This window comes from Mesocricetus auratus, unplaced genomic scaffold, assembly GCF_017639785.1.
Source record: "Mesocricetus auratus isolate SY011 unplaced genomic scaffold, BCM_Maur_2.0 Super-Scaffold_100676, whole genome shotgun sequence".
Taxonomy (NCBI): domain Eukaryota; kingdom Metazoa; phylum Chordata; class Mammalia; order Rodentia; family Cricetidae; genus Mesocricetus; species Mesocricetus auratus.
In genome coordinates this window covers 150,521,843-150,545,807 of record NW_024429266.1, presented here as the reverse complement: position 1 = coordinate 150,545,807, position 23,965 = coordinate 150,521,843, and the positions used below count along the sequence as shown (strand labels likewise).

The 23,965-nt window shown below is 53.7% G+C and overlaps 2 protein-coding genes across 5 annotated transcripts in view; both read left to right on the top strand.

Annotated features, from left to right (window-relative positions):
• Nucleotides 1-16,671, top strand: part of Podxl2 (podocalyxin like 2) — a 33,747-nt gene extending 17,076 nt beyond the window's left edge. The window contains exons 3-8 of the mRNA XM_005071149.3: nt 8,441-9,219; nt 9,476-9,550; nt 13,458-13,614; nt 13,987-14,048; nt 15,587-15,766; nt 16,269-16,671. Of these exons, the coding sequence (XP_005071206.2) occupies nt 8,441-9,219; nt 9,476-9,550; nt 13,458-13,614; nt 13,987-14,048; nt 15,587-15,766; nt 16,269-16,481 (1,466 nt within the window). The 3' untranslated portion in view covers nt 16,482-16,671. The remainder of the gene's footprint in view (nt 1-8,440; nt 9,220-9,475; nt 9,551-13,457; nt 13,615-13,986; nt 14,049-15,586; nt 15,767-16,268) is intronic.
• A 372-nt stretch (nt 16,672-17,043) lies between these two features.
• On the top strand, nt 17,044-23,965 carry Abtb1 (ankyrin repeat and BTB domain containing 1). 4 transcript variants are annotated; one of them, XM_005071146.4, is made up of 12 exons: nt 17,044-17,433; nt 18,309-18,371; nt 18,446-18,501; nt 20,015-20,159; nt 20,297-20,456; nt 20,555-20,600; nt 20,858-20,974; nt 21,058-21,176; nt 21,337-21,435; nt 21,520-21,687; nt 23,090-23,290; nt 23,371-23,965. In XM_005071146.4, the coding sequence occupies exons 1-12, from the start codon at nt 17,378-17,380 to the stop codon at nt 23,575-23,577; spliced, it is 1,437 nt and encodes a 478-aa protein (XP_005071203.1). In that variant the 5' UTR covers nt 17,044-17,377; the 3' UTR covers nt 23,578-23,965. The 4 variants fall into 4 exon arrangements, with proteins under 4 accessions (XP_005071203.1, XP_040593173.1, XP_040593174.1 ...); XM_040737239.1 differs by having other exon boundaries at nt 17,312-17,433; nt 17,969-18,371; XM_013114242.3 differs by lacking the exon at nt 17,044-17,433 and adding an exon at nt 17,989-18,054.

Genomic DNA, 23,965 nt, shown 5'->3' with positions numbered 1-23,965 from the left:
GTGCTTCGGCAACTCCGCAGTGAGGGCTCATGGTGTCCAGGGTACCGTGAGGCACTGTCCTCAGCAGCACCCGCCTTCCACTGCAGAGAGCCGGGGAGGGGGGTTTGCGGGGCTTTGCTTTGGAGTCAGAGTCTCATTCAGTATCACAGGGGGGCCTTGAACTCTAGCAATTCTCCTGCCTCAGCTTCCCAAGTGCTTGGTAGAGGTCAGCACTGAGCCACCGCATCTGTGGGCTCTAAGCTCTCACTGTGTGACCTGAGCTGTGGCAGGTCCTGAAACATAGGTGTGAACCCCTTGATTGATCCTACGGGGCTAGAGTTCAAGGGTTAGAATTTTAAATTGTATTACACTTTTACACATTTATTTTGTGTTTTTGCATGTTCACGCGTAAGCGAGCATGTTTGTGTGTGTGTGGAGGTCAGAAGACAACTTTCTGGAGTCATTTCTCTTCTTCCAGCTTGTGGTCCTGGGAATAAGACTCAGGCTTGGTGGCAAGTGCCTTCACCCATTGACCCATCTAGATGCTATAGGCTTTTTTCTTTTCTGTGCTGGGAATGGAGCCTAGGACCTCTTGCATGTGACGCCTGGGCACCATTGAGTGGAACTGCAGCCTTGGCTTCTATTTCTTCAAATACTGTTGAGGCTGGTCATTAGAAAGTCGGGTTACTCATTTTGATGGCCTCTCTCTTTTGCCCCTATGTTCTATACAAATCTCTTTTGGCTTTAGTGTATTTCCATGCTAACACTCGGTTGAATTGCTGGCCAAAAGGTGCGCTAAAGGGACAGTTTTCAGGGATTTGACATTAACGGGAAGGGACATTTAAAGTGAACTTTCAAGGTCTCTGGCCCTGTTGCCTGTTTTAATGGAGGTCCCAATCCATTAATATTTCAGCTAATGCCAAATGTCTTTAGTGCGAACACTCTGCCCTGGGGAGAGGGACCACTGTCCACGGAGGGAAGTGGAGGAGGGACATACGGCATGGTATATTTAGAAAGCAAACACCAGCACAGCGCTGAGGTTAAGAGACAGAAATAGAAAGGAGGAGGGAGCAAGCCACGGGGGAGAGCAGGGTTCACAGAGCGAGCGCCGCCTCCGCCTCCCTGTGAGCGCAGCATCTCCAGGAGCTGCCAAGGGGAGCCTTCCTTCTCTTCTGCTCCAGGGGGCCCCCGGCTGGCGCATCACACACCGAGGCCAGAACTCACCCCACAGGCACTGTTGGATCTCTGCCCTTAGCTTGCTCTTACATTCAACTGTGTTGAATCCGGGTGTGGTGGCACACACCTCTAACCCCAGCGCTCAGGAGGCCAAGGCAGGCGAATCTCTGAGTTCAAGACCAGCCTGGCCTACAGAGTGAGTTCTAAGACAGTCAGGGCTACATACACAAAGAAACCCTGTCTCAAAAAACAACCACAAAACAAAACAAAAAAACCCATGGGGTTTCCAAAGACAGGAATATCAACAGGGAAGCTTGAACATAAGAATAAGTCTAGTTGTTTGGATCCAGGATAAAGATGGTGAAATTGGAAGCAATTCAGAGAATATGTAAATTTCTCCCCTCAACCCCGCCCTAGGACACTTAACAGGTGGTTCTCACTAAATAAAAAAGAAATTGGCCTAAGATACAAAGCATCCCAGTTGGGATAAAGAAGATAGGAAGAAAGAAGAGACAGCCGGAGAGAACGGCTTTTTAAAGGAAGCCAGGAAAGTTCCAGAAGGCAATTAATTGCAGCCAGTTACCCTGCCAGAGGCTGGGACTTTCAGCCCATGTGGCTGGGACCCCATCCTGGTGGTGACTGTCACAGCTGTCCCTGCAGCCACTGCTCTCTTTCAGTGGGTACCAGGGTCTGTAGAATGACTGTAGGAGATCTCTGGGAAGGCAAAAGCAGGCGTTCACGTTGCTACAACAAAAAAGCAACTTGAAGGAAGGGAGGGTTTATGTGACCCACAGTTAGAGGATGCAGGAGACATGGTGGGGAGGGCGTGGTGGCAGGAGGCTAATGCGTCTGGCCACATGCATCTGGCCACACGCGTCTGGTCACGTGTCTGGTCATATGTGTCTGGTCACACGCGTCTGGTCACACGCGTCTGGCCACATGTCTCTGGTCACGCGTCTGGTCATATGTGTCTGGTCACACGTGTCTGGCCACACGCGTCTGGTCACGCGTCTGGTCATATGTGTCTGGTCACACGTGTCTGGCCACACGCGTCTGGCCACACGAGTCTGGTCACATGTCTCTGGTCACACGAGTCTGGGAGTCTGGTCACATGTCTCTGGTCACACGAGTCTGGTCACATGTCTCTGGTCACACGCATCTGGCCACACTGCTGTGCAGTCAGGCATGCTTCAGCTGAGTTCACTGTTTCCTTTTAGTCAGTCCAGGACTCCTGGCCATGGGAGAGCCTGGCCAGGTGTAGGTCGGTTCTTCCCAGCTCATTAGGCCAATTTAGACACTCCCTCTCATTTGTCATGCTATGATGTCATCTTGGGAACACTATGACACCGTGGAGGGTGGGTATGGGGGTACATAGACCCAGGCCATTTCCTGAGGCGAGGACTCCCAGAGCTATGGCTCCTGCCTGTACCTCTGAAGCAGCCACGTCTGTGACTCAGCCCCAGCTTTATCCTGTGGCTGTGGTCTGAGACAGGAACGCAGTGGACAGGGAAATAACAGCTGGTCACTCCCCTTCTTATGGGGGGGTCCTGAGTCTGGGTGTTGAACCAAGTGACTCTGAAGTGACTTTAACTCCACAGAACCCAGAGCTCCACAGTGTTGACAAGCTTCTTCACACTCAGAGGCCATGTTTTCCCCACCTGAGAAGCAAGTCCCCAGTCTGTAGGATTTGGAAACCACGTTGTTTAGGACCTGAGTACTAGAACAGTTAGTTTCAAAATAAAGCCACCAGGTGGCGCTGTTCCATAGCAGTTTCAGCAGAAAGTCTCTAAGCCTTTGTGTCTTTTGAGACTGCTTAGGGAGTGTCTGATCATTCGGGGTCCGCTCTGTCTCGTGACCTAGCTTGATCTTATTGGGATGGGTCAAGTCTGAGAGATCATTCACCTCTCTTCTGTGGATGATTTCTTGGGCACAGGCATCCTGGGAACAACCCTTTGTCTCCTGGGCAGCCCTACTGGTCGGTGTGGCTGCATCTAGGTGCCTTGGGTACTCTGATGTGTCAGGCAGGCAGCTTCAGGGACCCTAGTGACCTGAAGCCAGGTGCCTGGAGCAGATGGACCAAGACAATCTGAGCCCGCCTGGAGCTGCTGCAGTTCACAGACTCGGCCCTAGAGGGCGACGGCATGCTGTGTCTGCAGCTCCTCCTCTGGCAGTCATAATTATTTTTTATTTGGCTAGTTCTTTGAAATGCTAGTGGTGGCACGGAAGAGCCTTGTGCCTCCTAGGCAAGGGTCTGCACCATCTCCACTTCTTTCCAGAATTCTTTCATCCTCTGCCATAGGTATCCCCTCTTGATTGCGTTTTCATTTACTAACCCGATTTTCATCCCAGCCTAAATCATTCCGCTCTGCCAGACCCTCTACTGCCTTCTAGCAGTCTCACCCCACCGTGAGGCTCAGCAAAGCCACTAGATCTCCACACAGTCCGTGAGGCCCCAACTCGTCTGCTCTCTAGGCAGTGATGGACACCATGGCCAAAAGCAACCTGGGGAGGAAAGGGTTTCATCACACTCCGTCCTTGAGGGAAGTCAGGGCAGGAGCCATGTAGGAAGCTGCTTACTGGCTCGATCCCCATGGCTTGCTCAGCCTGATTTCTCACATAATCCTGGACCACCAGCCCAGGGGTTGCCCTGCTCACGGTGGGGCTGGGCCCTCCCACACCAATCACTAATCAAGAAAATGCCCCACAGAAACGGCCGCAGAACAATCCAATGAAGGCAATTCCTCAGTTGAGGCTCTCTCTTCCCTGTGACTCTAAATTTGTGTCGGGTTGTCAGAGACTGCCCAGCACACTGCTGAATTAACTTAATTCTCCTGCGACCTATTCAGCTCTCACATGCTATCAAACACCGCTCAGACCCGATTCCCCCAGTAAAGCCTGTCCTTTCCCTGCTGTCTTCCAACGTCTGGCATTCATAGAGACCTCGGCCAATGATCACTAGTGTCTGCCAGGGACCAGTTTCCCTTGCATTGATTTATGTCATGTGACTTGTCTGGAGGGACAGGTAGCTACATTACTCAGTTCCTCTGCTTCCATAGCACTCACACCGATCCATGCCCCTTCCCACAAGGCACCATTCTCTCAACACCTCACAAGCCAGGCTGTGGGGAGCTCGTCTTTCCTGGGTCCTGCAGTCCAGCGGCAGCACACTCCTAGTCTCCGTAGGTTCCTGCAAGCTGTTAGTAAGGCTCTGTCTGCATGGTGACTCTTAGATTTTTCCCTTCCCCTGGTTTAGGGGCTGGACCCAAGGGCTGTCTTCTCTCTCTTCCATCTCCCTCTCCTCTTCCCTGTCCGAGTCTCCCCCGCAGTTCTCAGGGAGAGCGCTTTAGCACAGATGTAATTCATATTTCCTCTGTGTTGTGTCTCGCCATGTGTATAGAACAGCAGCCAATACTGCCAGCCCCCCCCCCCATGCCAAATCAGAGGCTAGCACAGAGGACCGCGTCCGCGTGTCCTTCCCTCACTGTGTTCTTCCCTTAGGCAGTCCTTTCTGGGCAGATGGGTTAGCTTCAGCGGCCCGTCTAAACAGCGTACGGCACTCCGCTACCACAGGCTGCCCAGGCTCCCGTCTCGTTTGTGCTTCTGGCACAGATCCAATACATTCCCTAGTGCGTTATCTGTCTTGGGGCAGACCCCGTTTAGCACGGAGCCACATCACCCCACGCCGGATTGGGGGAGACATTCACGCTGGGATTCCTCAGGACATGCCACTCTAAGGGAGAAGCCTCAGTCTGCCTGACTCATCACAATGCCACTGCCCTCCCCCAAACTCGACTTTGGCTTATTTGTGCCCCTGTTTCTGAGGGAGCCAACAGATCAGAGAAATGTGTCCACCCAAGCCCTGATGAGTTTAGTTGGGGAACTCGAACAACTACACCACGGAAGAGGAGTCTCCGCCCCCAGCAGTTGTGAACTGCTTATGTAGTCTCAGAGTGGGGCGGGGACTCCGGGGCCTCATGCGACCTACAGAGCAAAAGGTGAATGGGCTTGGTATTGTGAGTCTACCGCTGGTAGTCACAGCCACTTTGGTTTCAAGACAATAGGCCTCTCCCTCGATGCTGCCCCACCTACCCCATTGGGGGATTACCTTAGTGGCCGAGCCCATCTGATGGAGCCTGGAACCTCTCCAGGTTGCTGCCTTGCTTGCCACTGGCTGCGCCAGGCATTCCCTGATAGGTCTTTTGACCCTCCCTCTGGACTCAGCGTCTCTGTCAGTGGCCACAGTGCTGTCATCATAAGCTGCCATTCCGCGTCAGCTCTGCCCCTCAGGGGCCTGTCCTGAGCCTTTCCTTCTCTCCCCACACCCATTCTCTCCGCTTCTGTGTCTCCTGAGGCACCAGGCTTGCCCGACTTGCACTTTTCACTGCCAGGCTTGATGGTCCCAGTGAGCTCCGTGACTGGGAGGGTTTGGTGCTGTGTGTCCTGAGCGCCCTTGCCTCTCACCAGGGCTCCTGTGGTGGAGCACCTTCCTGCCCTCTTCAGTTATGGTTCATGCGCTGCATTTTGATTTTCAACACATCTAGCAATTCTAAGTTCTCCCTTGTATTGAAGCTTTGTGTGTGTGTGTGTGTGTGTGTGTGTGTGTGTGTGTGTGTGTGTGTGTGTTTAGACAGGGTCTTGCTGTGTAGCTTAGGCTGGCCTCAAACTAATGACAATCCTGCTTCAATAGGCATGTTCCAGAACACTTGGCATACAGTTTTTTAAAAGCTATTAATTAGTTTATTCCCAAGGCTCAGGCTAGCCTTGAACTTGCTGTTTAGCTGAGGCTAGCCTTGCACTCCGGATCCTCCAGCTTCTGACTGTGGAGCACTGGCTTTACAGGAACATCCACTGTGCCTGGCTGTAGCAAAGCGTTCTTGTTCTCTCATGTTCATGGTTTTGGGGGGGTAGCTTTCTCTTGGGTCTCTGAAAGTGAGACCTTCTTGTTGTTTCCTGTTTGCTGCTTTCACGCGGCTCTCCAGGCCAGCTGCTTTGTTCCTCACGCTGTCTCTCAGGACTGGTTCCCCGAATGTCTTGCGAGTCTTTGTGGTTCTCTTGAGCTTTCAGTGGTGACACTAGACTGCTTCCTTCCAGGTGCCATGGGTTTCCACCGTCTATGTGGTTCCTGTCCCCTGGCGGTCATAGATGCTTCCTTGTGTGGGGAGCTGGCTACCTCTCTACCAACTGTGTGCTGTGCAAAGATGGAGGACGGGGCCTTGAGGGACCTTGAGCAGATTCCTCAAAACACACACATAAGAAACAGCAGCTGGATAGTCTAACCGCTCATTTATATTGCTATGATGGCTCAGATTCTAAGTCAGATCTTCTTTGTTGCTATTTTGTTTTTTGAGACAGTGTCTAATTCTGTAGCTGGCCTGGAACTATGTGGCCTAGGCTGACCTAAATTCATGGCAGTCTTCCTGCCTCATGCTAGGATTACAGGAGTGAGCCACCATATAAGTTATTCTTTTTACTACAAGGAAACATTTTTTTTTTGCAATTATTTTTCTCAGATCTCTCTAGATTCTTTTTTTTTTTTTCGAGACAGGGTTTCTCTGTGGCTTTGGAGGCTGTCCTGGAACTCGCTTGGTAGTCCAGGCTGGTCTTGAACTTACAGAGATCTGCCTGGCTCTGCCTCCCGAGTGCTGGGATTAAAGGCGTGCGCCACCAACACCCGGCTCTCTCTAGATTCTTGTTCTATTTTTACCAACTGTTTCCTAGACCTACAATACTACTTCTACTCTGAGATTTATTGTCATGACAGTCTTCTTGTGTTTCTTAATTTCCCATGTCTTTATCTCCCCCTAGAAAACATCCTTGAATAACTCTCTGAGAATCATGGAGAGTAAAACGCTTAAGTCCTCGAATGTATAGTTGCTTATAAAATTCCCACTTCAGAATAAACTTCTGGTCTGGGAACATAGCTCAGTGGTAGAGCACTTTCTAAGCATGTGTGAAGCCTGGGGTCCACCCCGCCATGAGACGGGGGAGGGAGAGAGTGAGAGAGGGGGGAGGAAGGGAGAGAGAGAGCAGGAGTATATGTTCATGTGTGTGCATATGGTACCTATGCATATGTGTGAACATGTTCATGTGTGTGCATTTGGTAACTATGCATAAGTGTGAACATATTCATGTGTGTGCATTTGGTACCTATGCATATGTGTATGCATATAGAGGCCAGATGTTGTTATTGGGTGTCTTCCTGGATCATTCTCCACCTTATCACTATTTCCTTTTTCTCTTTTGAAGTGGGGTCTCTGAATCCAGAGCTCAATGATTTGGCTAGGCTGAATGGCTAGTAAGCACCAGGAATCTACCTATCTCTTCCTTCCCAGCCCTGAGATTACAGATGTGCATCCTCAAACTTGGCCTTAAAAAAAATGTAGTTTTATAAGTGTTGTGTGTGCTTGAGTATATGTATGTGTATCACATTGCAGTACTCACAGGGGGCCAGAAGAGGGCACTGTATTTTCTGGACCTTTCAGGCAGTTAGTTGTAAGCTCCCTGATGTGGGGACTGGGAACTGGACTGCTGTACTGTGGAATAGCAGCTAGTGCTCTTAACTTCTGTCTCTCCAGTCTCAGTCCTCTCTTTTTATGTGGGTGTTGTAAATTCAAACACAAGTCCTTGTGGTCGAGTGGCAAGCCTCGTGTCTCTGCTTTACACAAAGACATAAACAAGCCACCACGTCCAGCTCCTGTTACTATGGAGATCCTTACTGCCATGTCCCCCGTGCTATGATGGTCTGTACTCAAATTATGAGTCAAAGCACATCTTCCCTTTAGGTTTCTTCTGGTCAAGTTTTTGGTCCCAGTTTCCTTCAGCCTCATCGTACTTTGCTTGGGAGGCTTTATCTGTTTTTGTTTTGTATGTATGGGTGTTTCGATTGCAAGTGTGTCTATGCTCCACGTGTGTGCAGTACCCTTGAAGGACAGAAGAAGACGCTGGATCCTCTGGGGCTGCAGTTGTAGAAGGCTGTAAACTGCTGTCTGGGAATCTAACCAATGGTCCAAGCCATCTCTCTAGCCCCTAGATTTGTATTTTGTATTGACATAAGGGGAAAGGTGAATGGCCAGTTCCCTGTGTCCTCATGGGCTGGCTTCCCGCTCCTCCTCAGCTCACTTCCCATTCGTGTCCAGGCTGCCAATCATCTGGCATCCCTGCAGCCTTCCATCCCCGAGGGAATGTCACTCTTTATCCTCAGTCCCACTTGAAGCCACTGCTTGTGTAAGGGTCACCCCACCCATGGCTGACGAAGCCTGCGAGTTAGCTCTCCGTCTTTCCTCAGACTACATCTTCCCAGACCTGACTGAGAAGGAAGCTTCCATGGAAGATCCAGGCCAGGCTCAAGATCTGCCAGACCTTCCCTCCATCCTGCCCAAGACGGACCTTGCTGAGCCTCCCTGGCATATGCCCCTGGAGGAGGAGGACGAAGAGGAAGAGGAGGAAGAGGAGGAGGAGGAGAGGGAGAAGGAGGAAGCAGAGGAGGAGGAGGAGCTGCTTCCTGTGAGCGGGTCCCCGGAAGGAACCACCGTGCAGGCCCACGACTCTTTACCTAGCACCAGCAGCACCAGCAGCCAGGGTCCTGGGGCCACCAGACACAGGCAGGAGGATTCTGGGGACCAGGCCACATCAGGCATGGAGGTGGAGAGCAGTGTGAAGCCCACCTTGTCAGTGCCCTCAGTTACCCCAAGTACAGTGGCCCTGGGGGATCAGAACTATAGCCAGGAGTTTCCAGGCACCGAGTGGCCAGCTGGGGGGCTGGGAGTGCAGTCTGAGGTCACCCAGGGAGCTGGTGAGGAGGCCACTCCAGGAGCACCTGACTTAGATGGCCAACAGTGGGCACTGCCATCCTCCTCATTCCCACAGACAGTGGCTCCAAGTGGGACTGAGGTCCCCAGTGAGGGTCACCTTTACCCTAGGACCCCAGACTCCTTCCCACCTGAACCCCACGACACAGAGTCAACCCCTTCCTCTGCTACCTGGGGACAAGAAGGTCTCAGTGAGCAGCCCCTGGAGGGTCAGGCAGCTGAAGCTCAGTCATTAACACCGTGGGACTCTACTCAGGTAAGACGGACAAGCTGCCTTCCCTCTGTGTAAGAATACCTACTGTCCCCTGGACATGACAAACAGTGAAGCTTCTGGACCTGCCAAGCCTCTCTTGTCATCTATGACGCCTTGTTTAGTCTTATGCACGTGGGGTGGGCTCCCTGGCATGGCAGTTCCGGAGGACGTGGTTGTCTTCAGACCTCAGGCCTGCACCTCCTGCTCTCCAGAGGTCTCTCCTGAGGCCTCGGCGCCCTGCCTTCTGTTTTCTGCACAGGTGATCTGCAAGGACTGGAGCAACCTGGCTGGGAAGAGCTACATCATCCTGAACATGACGGAGAACATAGACTGTGTGAGTGCTGAATTGCCCGCGTGCTGAAGGGGCAGAGGGAGGCGCCACAGTAGGGCTCTTGCTGGAGAGAGGCCAGCCCAGTCCAGAGCTGAGCCAGCGTCTGCCACTTAGGGAAAACCAAAGGGAGGTCTTTCCTACTTGAAAATTCTAGGGCTCTTTTCATCCTTGCTTCTGTAGTTTTGGGTTTTGATTTTTCTTTCTAGCCCAGGTTAACCCCAAATATACTATGTAGCCAAGGGTGAGTTTGAACTCCTGATCCTCCTGCCTCCACATTCCCAGTGCTTGGATTGCAGGGCCTGGTTTTATCCAATGTTAGGGACCAGACGCAGGGTCTCATGCCTGCTCGGGTAAACACTTCACCAACTGAGCTGCACCCTGGCCGCTCCCTCCTCCAGTTTGAAGGGACTTTTTGTTCCTGTGCGCTGCATGCCTTACTCCCTAAGGAAGTGGACACCTGTTCTTTTCTTCAGTAGGGTTTTGGTGAGACACGATGTTGCCATATTGGCCAGGATAGCTTAGAATTTCTGGGTTCAATCAAACTTCCCACACTTACCTTCCAAGTGCTGGGAGTACAGTCAAGCACCATTGTTGTACAACAATGTCTTTTTTTTTTCGGTTTTTTGAGACAGGGTTTCTTTGTGTAGCTTTGGAGCCTATCCTGACACTTGCTCTGTAGACCAGGCTGGCCTCGAACTCACAGAGATCCTCCTGCCTCTGCCTCCCAAGTGCTAGGATTAAAGGGGTGAGCCACCAACACCCTGTTCAACAATATCTTTTTATAAAGCATTGTTTTCATATGGGGTATAGAGACACATGCCTGCAATGCCAGCACTGTGGTAGCTGAGACAGGGGAGTCAGAGGCTCAAAGCCAGTTTGAGCTATATAATGAGATCATGTCTCAAAAAGGGTGTTTACCCCCATCCTAGTTGCCTTTTGTTTAAAAAATGTTCTTAAGGTTGGTTGTTGTTCATAGCTCTCTGGGGAAGCATTAAAAGGCTGGTGTGTGTGTGTGTGAGAGAGAGAGAGAGGGAGAGAGAGAGAGACAGACAGACAGACAGACAGACAGACAGACAGACAGAGACACAGAAGTGCCCTCAAAGTCTTGCATAGCTCATGTGCTAGGCCATCAGTCATTGAGCCAGCCATGCATGGGCCCCTGATGGGATGTGAAACCTTCATGTGATCAAGATGGTGTCCTGTCTTCTTCGGTTGGGCTGGTAAGACATCCAGACAAAAAGCAACTGGAGGAAGAAAGGCTTTTTGGCTTTATACTTTCAGGTTACAGTCTGTCACTGGGGAAAGTCAGGGCATGAACTAAAGCAGGAACTCAAAGCAGAACCCATGCCAAGTGATGGTGGCTTTTTTTTTTCATCCCAGCCCTTGGAAGGCAGAGGCAGGTGGATCTCTGTGAGTTTGAGGCCAGCCTGGTCTACAGAGCGAGTGCCAGGACAGCAGAACCCTTGAAGGAACACTGCCTGCTTGCCGCCATCCCCTGCCCCCAGGCTCACACTTAGCTAGCTTTTTTTTTTTATACATCCTGAACCTTCTGCCCTGGGGAAAGGTGCAACCCACAGTGACTGGGCCCTCCTGTATCAATTAATAAGACAACCCCTCAACTGAGGTTCCTCCTCTCAGACCTCAGGCTGTGTCAGGCTGACAATACTAGCCAGTACTGTGGATCCTAGGCTGGTGGCCTGGCTGTACTATTTCATTTGGAAGTCTCTAATGTCAGTGGCATTAGGTCTTTCCTCTTGGGGTGACTAGACTGTTCCACTAGAAACATGAAGAGCTGTTGTCAGTGTTCTGGGAGCCAGGGCAGGGCAGAGGTTGGGCATCTCCATGTAATAGATATACTTACATGAACACCAGTGCTCATTAACTCAGGATTGCAGGACGGATGACTCCCCACACAGTCCTTCCTGCTGGACATCTTCTGTCACTCTGTTTTACTCTCTTGAAAATGAAAACATGAACTCCCAGAGCTAGGGTGTGGCTCTGTGGTTCTGCTCAGCACACTCCAGACGTTTGGGTTATCCCTAGCATGGTGTGTGTATGGGGGCGGGAGTTAGAAAACACAACAGAAAAGAGAAGATGCACTTCTCCAGGCAGAGAGATGGTTTGTTATTGGTGTATCCATCTCCAAGCACCACTTGTAGACGTCGTATCTCTCTCATCCAGTGATCCATCATTTCCCTTTTCACCTGTGTGTGTCAAAAGTGGTGGGCCACACTCAGCCCCTTGTCTTCAGGAAAAGATGAGGAGGAACGCGCCTGCTGTCTCTCAGAGATGGTTTTATGAGGGGCAGCTAGGGTTTCAGAATTTTGCATTTGAGATCCGCAAGAGTGCTGCAGACCAGCCAGTTTCTCCTACTTTCTACCTAAGACACAGGGGCCGGAAGGGAGCCAGCAGAGATGAACAGGCACACGTGCAGAGTGGTGAAGCAGTAAATGCCAAGCTGATCTTAGAGCTCCAGATGCCAAGAGAACCTTTGCTCTAGGATGGAGGGTCCAATCCTGCGCCTGGCACAAGAAGTGCTGGGAAGAGAGACATTTGGGTCTTCATCAGGGAGGACCAGAGAGTTCTGGCCTTTGCTTTAGTGAAAAGGGCTGGATTATTACCCAGGGGGACAGCTACTATCCCAGAATCTGTGACTGAGTGACTCCAGGGTGTTAGCCCACATCTCAGATGGGGAAGCTGAGGTTCAGAATGTTGCTGAAGGTCAGAGCTAAGAAACCACAGCATTTGAACCCTGGTGCATTTATTTCCAAAGCCAGGGCTTTAGCTAACTCTAAGTCTGGCAGACTTTTCTACACTGTAAAGGGTGGCTGACACGTGTGGCAGAGTAACTGAGGGCTGCCAAGTCCCAGAACAGCAGGCAGAAGCCTGTCCTGCACTCCCACATAAGTGAACACTCGACCTGGGCTTGCCTGACTGTTGTGTGCCAGAACTGCTGACCAGGAAGATGGGGCGTGTCTAGACCTGAGCTGCACTGGGCATTCACCATGGCAACAGGGAACAAGCCCAGTATAAAAGTCAAGTTGGCATGACAACCAAGGGATAGGTTCATCTATGCCTCAAGTGTCACAAGGAAGGCATGTTTTCTGATAGCCCAGCTCCCACAGCACCCTGGAGAGCTGAGCATCTGGGAGGAGTCTAGCTGGGACTCTTGGAAGAAATGGACTCGAGGTTTTTCACGGAGGGAGAAGCTGCTGAAGATGATCTGAGGGCCAAAGGAGGGTCTCTCTCACAAGCGGCAGGCATGGGTCTCGAGGCGGCAGCCTGGCCTCTAGTCCTGCTATACTAAGTTCCTGTGGAGGGCTTGGTTCATTTTCATGTTATATTCTGTAATTATATTTGACATGATCATCTGAACAGTGTGGTAGAATCTGAGGGGAAAGAAACCGCCTCACCTCGCCTCACCCTAGCCCCTTTGACCTGTTCCCAGACTACTCTTAGCCATTCCTATTGGTTTCTCAAGTCCCTTTTGTAAAAGCACTCCTGTCACTCTTTCCAGGCTTAGTGCTGGCCACACGGTGAGATGACCAGCAGAGGAACCCCGCCCCCTGCTCTCAGCCTCCCTGTTCCCTGGTGGCTGCTGTGACTTAGTGTTGTGTCTCCCCCAGAACTGTACACTTGCCACGGGCATCATTGGCCTGCTTCCAGAGGCCTGGACACTGAAAACCCCATCCATGTCCCCTCCACCCGAGTGAGTCTGGGGCAGGCTCACACCTTTACCATGGTACCTGCAGATACAAGTGAACCAATAATCTGTCTATACCCTGCTCTCAGGTGGTCCTAGAGCTGACCAGGCTAGCCAGAGGACCATCTAGGTCTTTGGGAGGTGGGTTGAGGGTAGATGGGGTCAGGATACCACCGTTCCTTGAGCTTGGTTCCTCTGAACCCCTAGGAAGTGTTTCGGCGGCATCGGGGACTACAGCTCCTAGCCCTGGTGGAGGAGGTACTGCCACGTCACCGCAGTGGCCACCGTGGGGACTGGCACATCTCTTTGAGCAAGCCCAGTGAGAAAGAGCAGCACCTGCTGATGACACTTGTGGGAGAGCAGGGTGAGCTGTCCACCACAGGCTCATACTCGGGGCTCAGGAAAGGATAGCGTTGTAGAGCCAGATAGCGGCATGCCACTGTAGGACTCTGGGTGGAGTGATGCCTGGGTTCTGACGGTGCAGAGACAGCTATGAACATCACACACTATGGGAGGGGGACTCTTGGGCTGTACAGGTTACAGCATCACACCTGTCATATGGTGTCAATCAAGATCAGTGGGAAAAGGCCAGCAGGGAACATACACGGGCCCTGAGTCTCTCTGTGATTGGAACCAGAAGTGTAGCAGAGGAGGCGCAGATAGGATGTCCCAGGAAGGGGTTGGGTCATGTGGAGACACCTCAGGGGTGCTCTGGTGATGATGGCGTTTCTTCTAGGGGTGGTGCCCACTCAAGATGTCCTTTCCATGCTGAGTGGCATCCGCAGGAGCCTGGAGGAGGTAAGTGTACCAGGACTTGGTGGCCACTGCAGCATTTGTTCCCGTTCCTGATCTCAAAAGTGCTGAGAGAATTCACAGCCTGCTCCAGGGGAGAGGTGTGCCTCAGGGCGCTGCCCCACCACCCCCATATAAAAAGCATGTGCGGGAAACCAATTGAACAAAAGGACTGCACACCCTCAGGCCATAGTGAGAGTGGCCTTGGGAGCTGGGATTAAGTAGGACAGTGTCTGAAGTATCATGCAGAAACTAATGGAGGGGGGGAAACAAGACAGGCCCTGTCCCTACCAGTCCCCTCCAGGGGAGCCCGAGGCAGTGGAGGATGCCTGGAACTGGGGAACATCCCTCCATTGTTAGAGCTGGCCCTGGTTAGGTGTGGTCTTCTGGCCCCCCGCTAGGCTGCAGGACATACAAGCTGGAGGTCCTGCCCGTTTTCTCTCCCTGACCCATGACCTGTTCAGTCTTCCCTTTGGAGGGTCTCTGCAGTGTTTGACAATACCCAGATGTCACAATGCAAAGGTGCTACGTGTTTCTGGACTATAGACAATGTTTACAAGGTCCAGACTACACCGGGTTCTCCCTTGTTCCCCTCTTCCACTCCGTGGTGTATAAGGATTAAAGGAAAAGAGCTGAAGCCCTGAGACCACCAGGTAGCAAGGACCAAGCCTGCTGCTGCCCTGCCTGGATGACTCCCAAAGCTCTTGTCAGCCTTGGAAACCTGGGCTTGAGCACAGAAGGGCAGTGGAGACTGGCAAGGCTTTCACATAGTGCAGGGAAGAGCTCTCTGGTAACAGCCCCACCTCCCTTGGCTTCCTTGTACCCGAAGCTGCTCTGTCAGGAGCTTAGCCTTACAGGGGAGGAGCCCAGCCCGGCCAGAGCAGCGGAGGCACATGCCACCTGTGATCTTCACACTGGCAAAGGGCAGAAGTTGGGCGTCCCCTTTGTGGGCTACAGCTGGCATCCCTCAATGGCCCCCAGTGATGCCAAGCTGCCTGAGTGACACCACCTAACCGTACGGTAGAAGCAATGTTTCGGGACACCAACTTTGAGGGGTGAATTTGAAAGTCTCCCAGATGCCTTTTTGTTTTGTGTAATTGATGGGGAAGGGTGTGGGTCCCTATCAGTCATCATGGAGAACAGCCTCAGTGCTGGGCAGAGCAGAAGTCAGTGAGGATGTGAGGGAGCTTAGATGTGGCCATTGGAAGAGCTTGGAGGCTTTTTTTTTTTTTTTTTTAAGATTTATTATGTAGCCAGTGTTCTGCCAGTATGCATGCCTGCAGGCCAGAAGAGGGCACCAGATCTCATAGATGGTTGTGAGCCACTATTGTGGTGGCTGGGAACTGGGCTCAGGAAGAGTGCTCTTAACCATCTCCAAGCCCCCTGGGGCTATTCTTAGATGAACCGAACCAATAGAGACAGAATAGTATGCCCTTCAGCACAAGTCCAGGCCTCAGGCCTGTCAGGGGCTCCAGCTTCACCCTTGCAATGTTAGTAATTGTCAGGACTTCTGCTGAGGACCTATCCCCACTCCCGCCCCTCAGATTGGCATCCAGAACTACTCCACCACCAGCAGCTGCCAGGCTCGGGCCACTCAGGTGCGCAGTGACTACGGGACGCTCTTCGTGGTGCTGGTGATCATTGGCGTCATCTGCTTCATCATCATTGTGCTTGGCCTACTCTACAACTGCTGGCAGCGTCGGCTGCCCAAGCTGAAACACGTGGTGAGTAGGCCGGGTAGGGCTTGGGAAGGGTGGAGCGCTGCCAGCATCTGCCAGCGCCATCAGCAGCCTCGCCTGGGGGCCTGCACCAGCTCAGTTGTGCTCACTGCCAGGCTGGGCCTGCACCTCCCTGAGGCTGGTACTGCGGCTTTCTTTGAGAGAGGGTACACAGTGGGGGGCAGGGTGCCAGTCTCACCAGAGGGTCCCTCCTCTGCTCCAGCTTCTATCCCCGCCCCCCCCCTCGCTTCAGGGCGCGAGAGCAGAGGGTTCCTGCAACCTGCAATAAGAGGAGGAGGTCAGGTCCTGGTCCTGAGTTTCCGGGAGTCTCATATCTATAATGGGTTGTTGGGAGGGATCAAGTGACACTAGGGAAGTCACGGGGTTTATGGTGCAGAGAATTAAGGCTCGAGCTGCAGAAACTGTCTACTGGGCCCCCAGAGAGCACCCTGGGGGCGTGTCGTGGCCAGCTACCACGTGTGCCCAGCTCTCTCTCCCGCTGCCGCAGTCGCACGGCGAGGAGCTGCGCTTTGTGGAGAACGGCTGCCACGACAACCCCACGCTGGACGTGGCCAGCGACAGCCAGTCGGAGATGCAGGAGAAGCAGCCCAGCCTGAACGGCGGTGGGGCTATCAACGGCCCGAGCAGCTGGAGCGCGCTCATGGGCAGCAAGCGCGACCCTGAGGACTCGGACATGTTCGAGGAGGACACGCACCTGTGAGCGCCGGGCCACGCGCAACTGCGCGGGACTACCCGACGCCGCGGTTCCGCGCCCCTCCTGGCCCTGCAGGGCCACTACGCTTCCCCACCGCAGCAGGCGACCACGGCGCAGCTCCCACCCCGTCCCGCCCGGCCCCGAGGGCGGCCCGCTCCCCGCGCCCGGACTCCATTAAAGCCGCCAAGACACGCGCGCCGCTCCGCCTCCACGCCTGTTTCTTGCTTCCCGAGGGCGGCGCTCGGCGGGTGTTAGGGACCGGGAAGAGTAGGCGGGGCCACGGGAGGTCATCCGGGTGGGTGGGGGTGGGCAGGCAACCGTGGAGTCTTGGGCGTGGCTAGATCGTGTGGGAGGAGTCTAGGGAATGTATTGTCCTCTGGGTGGAACCCAGGCGGGGTGGGGCTGATCCTGAAGCCGGCAGGGAACAGCCCTAGTAGAGGAGGCGCCCGCATTGTGGGCGGAGCCTAAACCGTACAGGTCTCATGGTGGATGGGCGTGGTTAAGGGTCTGTCCTCAGGGCTGAACCGGGGCTAGATGGGTGGGGCCTGGAACTGCCCTTCGGGTGAGGCTCTTCTGGGGAAGTCGGGCCTTGGTAGTGAGCTGTCTTCTGGAGAATGGGCGGAACCTGGGGGTTTGAGTTGTCCTCTAGGCGTGTGGGTGGGGGTCCAGGCTAGAGGTCCCCCTAGAGGCTAAGTGGGTGTGGCTAAGGTTAATAGGTGGGGCCTTGGTGAAAGGTCTTCTGGACGCGGAGGTGGTGATTAGGCTGCGTGGTCCTCCGGACGCCAGGCGCCGCTGCGGGGCCGCAGTCGGGCATTGCGAGGGGCGGGGCGGTGAGTGTTTACATCCGGCCCGGCACAGAGGTCTCCAGACATCGCTCGGTCGGGGGTCCAGCCTTCCTCACCATGGACACCAGCGACCTGTTTGCCAGCTGTAGGAAGGGGGACGTGGGCCGTGTGCGGTGAGGACCTGCAGTGCTGGAGGCGGGCGGGTGTCCGCAGGGTGCGTCGGGCTTAGGTGTGCGGGGCAGGTTCCGTGGGGCTCCCGAAGCTGACCGAACTCGGAGAGATCGTGCTCCAGGTATCTTACCTAACTCGGCGCTGGGAAACGACTCCCCTCCACGGAGGTATCAAGAGATGCAGATGCTCCTGATGCAGCCAGTACGAGCCTGGCACCGAGTCCTAGTCTCTCTCCGCGGTCAGGCAGGGAGGAGAACGGATACTGGCCCTCGCTGTCTTTTGATGGACTCCTTTCTCACATGACCCGTCTATCCAAATTCTCCGGCCCTCATCAGAGGAGGCCAGGCTGCAGCTCTGTCCCAAAGCCTCCTTAGGCCTGTCCCCAATACCAGATGCCACCTCTCAATGTAACCGCAACTATGAGAGCCCAGGTCCTGCCTTGATGTCTTCCTTGGGCTGCCACGTCCCGGTGATGGCCTCCGAGTTCATGACCTCTTCTCAGCATCTTAACAATTGTTCTTTCCACTTCTTCCCTAGATCTGTCCCTGTCTCCTGCTCTCCATTGCCAGAGTGCCTGCACCAGCTTTTCTCTGGCTTCTCTGCCTTCACCTCCCCAGGCTGAAGTAGGGGCCCATCACCTTTTCTCTCCCAAATGTTACAAGACCAAATTCCTCAGCCTTCTTAACCTGGGGCTGGCCTCTGTCCCTGAAGCTCTCACCCAACTCGCAGTTGCTGATCCTTGCAGGCCTGTGCACTCCCAAGCCGCACCCTTCTCAGAAGTATCCCTAGCCCAGAGCAATGTGGCCTCCTGCCCCTACTTGGTCTCCTCTCCCAGATTAGAAGCAGTTCTGACCCAGGCTCTGAACTTCCTGCCCAGGTACCTGCTGGAGCAACGAGACGTGGAGGTGAACGTTCGGGACAAGTGGGACAGCACCCCTTTGTGAGTGTGATCTGGTGGGTAAGCTGGGTGGGTAGGGTGGGCCTAACCTACTGACAGCTGCCCCCTTTTCCTAGGTACTATGCCTGCCTCTGTGGGCATGAGGAGTTGGTGCGCTACCTGTTGGCTAATGGTGAGAGAGAGTCAGGGTCTGACTGTATGTAAGCTCTGATACCTTGCTACACATTTGCATTCACCCTTGATTTCTTGCTAACACCCGAAAGCCAATGATTTATTAAAGCTTGCCTGAGGATTCAGAAAGCAAAGTCAGCCTCAAGCTGTAGAGATCAGGCATCGATGATACATATCTTTAATCCCAGCAACCAGAAGCTAGGAAGTGGTGGTGCACACCTTTAACCCTAGGACTCATCAGGATTAAGAGGTAGACAGATCTCTGTGAGTCCAATGCCACCAAGTTCTACACAAGATTGATCTAGTCTTAAAGAGAAACAGCTCACACAAAGATGATCTCAGCACCTGAGATCACACACCTTTAATCCCAGCACTACAAGGATAGAATAGATAGCATCAGGATCTTAACTAGTCAGTATCAGACATTCATTCTCCAGCCACACTGAGGATAGGAAGACATTGAGTCTCCAGCCACACTGAGGAGAGGCAGCAGTGTGAGGTTTGGTGGAGCAGGATCATCTGAGGTAGAGTAAGAGCTAGTGACCAGCTGCTTTGCTTTTCTGATCTTCAGCTTGAAGTTTGAACCCCAATATCAGTCATTTATTGATTGTGCCACAGGTACTCTTTAACCCTCTGCCCATTCCCCATGTTACCCTGGACCATGCCACCATCCGTTTGCTAAACTGATCTCTTGCCCCACCTATAGTCTGACCCCCATGTTGCAGGCAGGGGGATCTTTTCCATAGCAGAGCTGAAGGAATTTCGGGAGTGTTTGGTAGGAAAGCTGTTGGGCATGGTTGCTCACACTTGCAATCCAGTCACTGGGAGAGAGGAGAGTTGAGGCAGGGGGATTATCTTAAGTTCAAAGCGAGCCTATTGTGAGACCTTGTTTCAAAAAACAATAAAAAGGGTAAAACCGGACTTGCCTGTGAAACTCCACAGGCCCCACTCCTTAGGTCTCCCACGTGCTGGCTGCCCATGGTTTCTGAGTGCCCCACTAGACCTAGCCATTCACCAAAGGTCTTTTCAGTTGCAGCACCTCCTGCTTAGACCGGAATTCCTAACCTAAATCTGTGCACCTCTGGCTTCATTCAAGGCCCTGTACCTAGCCACCCACTTGCCATCACAACCTCCCTGTATAGCAGCCACCTCCATTGTCTCCTTGGTCTTGTTTTGTAATAATGGTGGCTGTTGCATACTAAGATGCTCATATTCCCCACTGGCGTAGGTTCAGTTGCGGCAGAGATCTGCCAGTCAGCAAGATGGCTGTAGACAGAGCCAGCCATTCAGTCTGCACTTAGGCTACACATCGACTGATACGTACTTGTGAATATGCTTACATCTAAGTGCACGGATTGTGTGCCCTTGGCCTTCACGAGGACTCAAGGGTTGCCTGGGACACCTTGGGAAGGAAGGGCCTCCAGGGCTTCTGGATGCTACTTGTGGGAGCTGGGGAGGAGGGGAAGGCCGGAGATAGTGTCCCTTGACTTTGACTGGTGGGCATTGCTTCTTAGGAGCCCGCTGTGAGGCCAATACTTTTGATGGAGAGCGGTGTCTCTATGGGGCCCTGAGTGACCCTATTCGCCGTGCACTGCGCGACTACAAACAGGTTACTGCATCCTGCAGGAGGCGGGATTACTACGATGATTTCCTGCAGCGGTGAGCTGAGGGCGGAGCTTGCAGCACTGTTGGGGTTGCTGGGCACTCTGGGTGGGTTCAGGTGGGCAGGGTGTACTAAGTAGTCTTGATGTACTCCCTTTTACCTGAGTGATGCATCCCTTCCTGGCTTTCCCCAGGCTTCTGGAACAGGGTATCCACAGTGACGTGGTCTTCGTGGTACACGGAAAGCCGTTCCGGGCGCATCGCTGTGTCCTCGGTGCGCGCAGCACCTACTTCGCCAACATGCTGGACACCAAGTGGAAGGGCAAGAGCGTTGTGGTTCTCAGGCACCCCCTGGTGCGTCTGTCTGCCTTGGCAGAGAGTGCTGACTTCTGAGCGAGTACTTAGCTCGCTGGGTGGTAGCGTCTGATCTCTCATTTCTGCTCTGCCCACAGATCAACCCAGTGGCCTTTGGGGCTCTGCTGCAGTACCTGTACACAGGTGACTGACCCCCTGGGCTGGGACAGCAGCACACCCAGAGTGGCTCTGAGCTGACATGCCCCTTCTAAGCCACTCACCGTTGGGGAGGAGGAGTGTGCCCAGCAAGCATCCTGACTCTGGTGGTGCATTGACTTGCTTGCTTGGCAAGAACATATCCCATCCACAAACTGAGCAGGTCTTAGGTCCTTCTGCATGAGGAAACCAGGACACTGAGTAGGAATCATCCTAGGTCCTGACCCATCCCCCTGCACCCCCAGGCCGCCTAGACATCGGTGTGGAGCATGTTAGTGACTGTGAACGCCTGGCCAAGCAGTGCCAGCTGTGGGACCTGCTTGAAGACCTGGAGGCTAAATGCGAGAAGGTGTCTGAATTCGGTGTGTACAGGGTCTCAGTCCAAGGTCTTTGTACAACCAGTAGTGCTGGTCGAGTCTCTAAATCCCTGCTGTCCTTCTCCCAGTGGCTTCCAAGCCCGGCACGTGTGTGAAGGTGCTTACTATTGAGCCCCCTCCAGCAGATCCCCGGTTGCGGGAGGATATGGCACTGCTGGCCGACTGTGCCCTGCCACCTGAGCTTCGGGTACTGAAGGGGCATGCTGGCCTGGTGGGCAGGAGGGGTGTTTAGGGGTGGGGCCGTGGAGGGCAGCCCCACATTGCCGGGTTCCCCTCCTAGGCCAGCCTGGGACGCTGCTTCCCTTTCATGAACAGCTTTGCTCTCATGGGTTCTTACCTATTCCCAGGGCGACCTAGGAGAGCTGCCCTTCCCATGTCCTGATGGCTTCAGCAGCTGCCCTGATATCTGCTTCCGAGTGGCTGACTCCAGCTTCCTCTGCCACAAGGTGCCTGTCCCCCTCCTGTCCCTGCTTGGGCTAGCTCCCTGGGGGCAGGTCCAGGCCCAGTACTTTCTGAATCTTCTCTCTCAGGCTTTCTTCTGTGGCCGCAGCGACTACTTCCGGGCTCTGCTGGATGATCACTTTCGAGAGAGCGAGGAACCTGCAGCTTCTGGGGACCCCCCAGTTGTCACCCTGCATGACATCTCCCCAGATATCTTCACTCATGTGCTGTACTATGTATACAGTGACCATACTGAGGTGTGACACCCAGTGGGAGGACAGTGGGGAATGGAGCCCTGGGCTGTCAAGGTCCTTGGGGTTCTGGGCTCTTGGGTCATCCCTGCCCTTAGCTGCTCTAGAGTTTGTGACTCAGGCCTGTAAATGGCAGCAGACAGTGCCAAGGTCTGTGTGCACTGTAGCAGGGCAGGATGCAGGAGAGAAGTATGTTTTCCATTGGTCTGAGAGGCCAGGTGGCTTGCTCGGGACCAGATATCCCTCTGCCTTCTCCAGGGCATTCCTGCAGATCTTTCTGCAGAAGGTAATGTTTCGGGCCTGGTGGGCCACGTCGTATCTGCAGGGCTGCTCCGCTGGGCATGCCATGCTCCAGGAAAGTTCTGTGTAGGAATGGTGGCCCTGACCCTCAGTCTGTGGCTCCTATCCTACCCTGGCTTTGTCCTCTACAACTGAGAAGGAGCCACAGGAATGTGTGTACCTGTACCACTTCCTGTTGATCCCAGTCCTGGCCCTCCAGCCCCCATCAGCCTGCCACCCCCCCCCTCCCACTAGGCTCTGCCACCGGCCTGCCACCCCCCTTCTGCTGATTTCCCTCACTTCCTTTCTCATGATCTGCCACTCACGCTGCGGTCGAGTCTGTCATCCTGAGTCACAAGTTCCCTCCTGAAGAAGCTTTGAACCCCAAGAACATTCTTAATAGCTCAGAGTGGGGATCAGCTTCCAAACATGGCCTAACAGTAGATTAGTCTCTTGTGGGCTATGTGATCCTAGGCAAGTTCCATGCTGCTCAGTGCTTCAGTGAATCCCAGGAGGAGATGGGAGCGAAATGTGTTTCCTTGAGTCTTGTGCATGTGACCGTATGACCACAGGTCAGTTAGACAGCAAGGTGGCAGCCTGAAGTGTAGTGGCATAGTCCTTTGTTTTTTTCCCCTCTGCTCAGTGCCTGAGCTACCCAAGGTCGGGCTGAAGCTGGACCTTTGGTCTTTCTCAGCCAAGGCCTTAGCTGTCCCCTGCTCAGTTCTGAGTGGTCTCTCACGGTGGGGAAACCATGCCCATGCTTGTGAACTAGAAATGGAAATCTCCAGCTCACTTTACTAAACGTTTTTCAAGGTAGGCATGGCTATCTCTACTCCACGGATGAGGAAACAGAGACAGATGTGAAGGGACTTACCTGGAATGTCACAGCTGGATGTGAGAACTCAAGTCTATGACTGAGCCTATATGCTTTTCCTGGAAGGCCTGCAGCCCTAATCACTGGTCTGCCTTAGGCATGGGACCCTCTCCCCCCAGGTTCTTTTTTCCATTGCACCCTCTGGATCTGGGCCAGGCTCCAGAGTTATGTCACTCTTTCCCACTGGGGCCTCCAACCTGGTCCCTGGAAGCCTTGTTGATCACTGGTGTCCCTTTGTCCCTTCTTGTTCCCCAGCTGCCTCCTGAGTTGGCCTATGACGTGCTGAGCGTGGCTGACATGTACCTTCTACCCGGCCTGAAGCGGCTTTGTGGCCGCAGCCTGGCCCAGCTACTGGAGGAGGACAGTGTGGTGGGTGTCTGGCGCATAGCCAAGCTGTTTCGTCTGGCCCGGCTGGAGGACCAGTGTACTGAGTACATGGCCAAGGTCATTGAGAAGGTGGGCAGAGAGGGGAGGCTGTGAGGGCAGGATACGGCCTGCGCAGGGATACAGCCTGCCCTGAGCCTGTTCTTCTGTAGCTGGTAGAGCGAGAGGACTTTGTGGAGGCCGTTCGCGAAGAGGCAGCAGCTGTGGCCGCCCGGCAGGAGACAGACTCCATTCCACTTGTCGATGACATCCGCTTCCATGTGGCCAGCACAGTCCAGACCTACAGTGCCATTGAAGAGGCGCAGCAGCGACTGCGGGCACTTGAGGACCTGCTTGTGTCCATTGGCTTAGACTGCTGAGCCCTTGCCATCAGCAAGCCCTGCAGCTAGGGTTCCCATGGTGACAAGCGTGCACAGTGTGTGCATACAGCAACTGTTGCTCTTGCACGCTTGGTGGCATTACAGTGTGCAGAGAAGACCCATTGGGCTCCTGGGGACCTCACAAGGTGTTCTTGGGACGAGCCTCCTCCCCTAGTGCACAAATAAGCCCCAAGATTGGGGGCTGGCACCACTCAGGGAAAGCTGGGGTATGGTAGGCTTTGAACTCAGTCCCCTCTCCCCCAGGACCCCACCTCCTTCCTCCTGGCCCTCACCCAGCCCTGGCTTGCTTCGGGTTTTTCCATGTACAGGGTTGGACAGGAAACTGTGTGTGTGTGTGTGTGTGGCAATAAAGCTTGAATTCACTGTG